Source organism: Octopus sinensis, linkage group LG10, assembly GCF_006345805.1.
Source record: "Octopus sinensis linkage group LG10, ASM634580v1, whole genome shotgun sequence".
Classification (NCBI taxonomy): domain Eukaryota; kingdom Metazoa; phylum Mollusca; class Cephalopoda; order Octopoda; family Octopodidae; genus Octopus; species Octopus sinensis.
In genome coordinates this window covers 31,277,187-31,279,380 of record NC_043006.1, presented here as the reverse complement: position 1 = coordinate 31,279,380, position 2,194 = coordinate 31,277,187, and the positions used below count along the sequence as shown (strand labels likewise).

Below are 2,194 nucleotides of genomic sequence, written 5' to 3'. Positions count from 1 at the left end.
TAAAGCATACAAGTATATAAACATATAAATATAAATATATAAATACATAAAATAGATATACAAATAGATATAAAATAGATATAAAACGTCGATATGATATAATATCAAAAATACGTATTCAAAAATATTCAGAATGTTCATATATATAAGCATACAGGTAAAATATAAAACATCAACATAATATAAGACTTATTGAATTAATAATATACACGATAATTATTAATTCACACAAGATACAGGGTAATAAAATTCACAAGTTACAACACGGAGTCCAGTGGAAAATTTGAAATTATTACAACATTAATAGGACATACTAATACACGAAGATAATGTTCCATCGACGGGCCGTTTCGGAGACGTGTCCGATAATACGATATCAATTTCATATTTTAATGAAACAGACACTCCCCTCACCAGGATGCTTCACAAGACACAATGATAGCCAACATATAAAAGGACAACTTACTTCGTTACATTCTAGTCAATTTCAAAAAAGTCTTATTGACAATTCACTAATCCCCTTATAAAACAGTTATATTAACTCATTAGCATGACCTAGTATATTGAATTAAAGGCCTGTGTTAAGCTCATTTCAGACCATTCTATTATAGTATTTTTTTATTATTGTATTTTTAATTCCATTCCAGTGCTTATCTGAAGTTAGCTATCCTAGTTCAAATCATACCAATTCAATCCTTACCGACATAAAATACTACCTACTAATATTTACTTCATTAATTATAATATTATTTTCATTTACATTTTAAATTTTAAATTACAGATTTTAGATTTTAGATTTTAAAATCTACATTATCATCTTTATCCTTACTTCGAATTAGTATTATGAATTTTTTATTATTATTACTCTTATTCTTATCCTTATATTTATTTTCATTTTTAAATTTCTTTAAAAACGTCGAGTGTATCTTATGTGTGCAAGCCGTAATTGCAACAGTAAATTTATTTAGCATAGCATGATTGTAAAGTATGCCTCCATAATACATAATCCACATCTAGTAGATCCGATACCAAAGGGAGGGGCGTGAGCCAGGATGGACCAAGATAATTTGAATTCTATACTCTTTTCCCTAAGGTCGTTTATAAACGATGCCAATGCGGTGGATGTCCTATATTTTGGATCCTTAAAAGAACTAAGGTGACTCCTATACCTTTGCTAGAAGTCTATCGTGCTACCGACATAGGTTCTTCTTTGGCCATTATGAATTTGTACGCTACATTTATAAATTACATTATTCTGACAACAATTTCCATTAACCGGACATTTTGAAGGGTCCCTACAATTACACTTTACTTCCCATTTATTGGGTTTATTGCTAGCATTACTTAACATACCACTTTCTCCCGTCTCCCCATTGTCAGGATCGACCGCATTCATTTTACTTTCATTCAAACCTTCATTTGGATTATTTGTTTTACTGATATTATTATTATTATTATTACTATTATCATCATTACCGCTGCCATTCTTACTACCATTACTCATATCAACGTTTGGATTTCTTTTACACCTTTCATATTCCTTTTCACAGGCTTCCTTAATGCCGTTACTAGTATCTATAGTGCCATTAATGAGTCGCATATTATTAGATTTAATATTCTTATCAATATTATTGTTATTGTCACCATTATTAGGACTACTATTATCACCATCATCATTATTATTATTATTATTTCTATCATTACAGTATGATAGACCCCAGATTGGGAGTAACCGAATAGGCCAGCTTTATTGATGATTTGTTACAAATAGTGTAGTATTTTTGATGCTTAGGGAAATTTCCTTCAACAATTTGAAAAATAATTTTGGAAGACCTTTCACTCTTAGTGAAAAGGGAGGGGCAAACCAAATTACCTGACGGACTCTAGATTTTGTATTTGAAATTGGCTTGCCAGATAATATTTGTCTTCTATTGCAATACGTGGAGTAGTTTATGATCTTACTCTTATTTACATTCAAATCCGCATCTACATTTTTATTTTTATTTTTATTTATATGTATATCATTGTTTTGTTTAAATTTTTGTTAATTTTTCTTTCATATTCACAGTTACTTACATGTTCATTTGTTATTGTATTAACATTATAATTCATTTCAAATCTAGAATGTTTATTACCACTATCTCTACATCTGTTATTATCTTTATCATCCATTGAGCCGGTATCAGCACTATTT

The 2,194-nt window shown here is 29.2% G+C and overlaps 1 protein-coding gene across 1 annotated transcript; it reads right to left on the bottom strand.

The window, feature by feature from the left end:
• Positions 1 to 1,174: 1,174 nt before the first annotated feature.
• LOC115216178 (ras-related protein RabX-like) lies at positions 1,175 to 1,600 on the bottom strand. The gene has a single exon (XM_029785377.1). The coding sequence runs from the start codon at positions 1,598 to 1,600 to the stop codon at positions 1,175 to 1,177; it is 426 nt and encodes a 141-aa protein (XP_029641237.1).
• Positions 1,601 to 2,194: the final 594 nt, after the last annotated feature.

What these genes read in the sequence shown, in the direction of transcription:
- LOC115216178 (XM_029785377.1), bottom strand. Translation starts at nt 1,600, where the DNA reads ATGCGACTCATTAATGGCACTATAGATACTAGTAACGGCATTAAGGAA.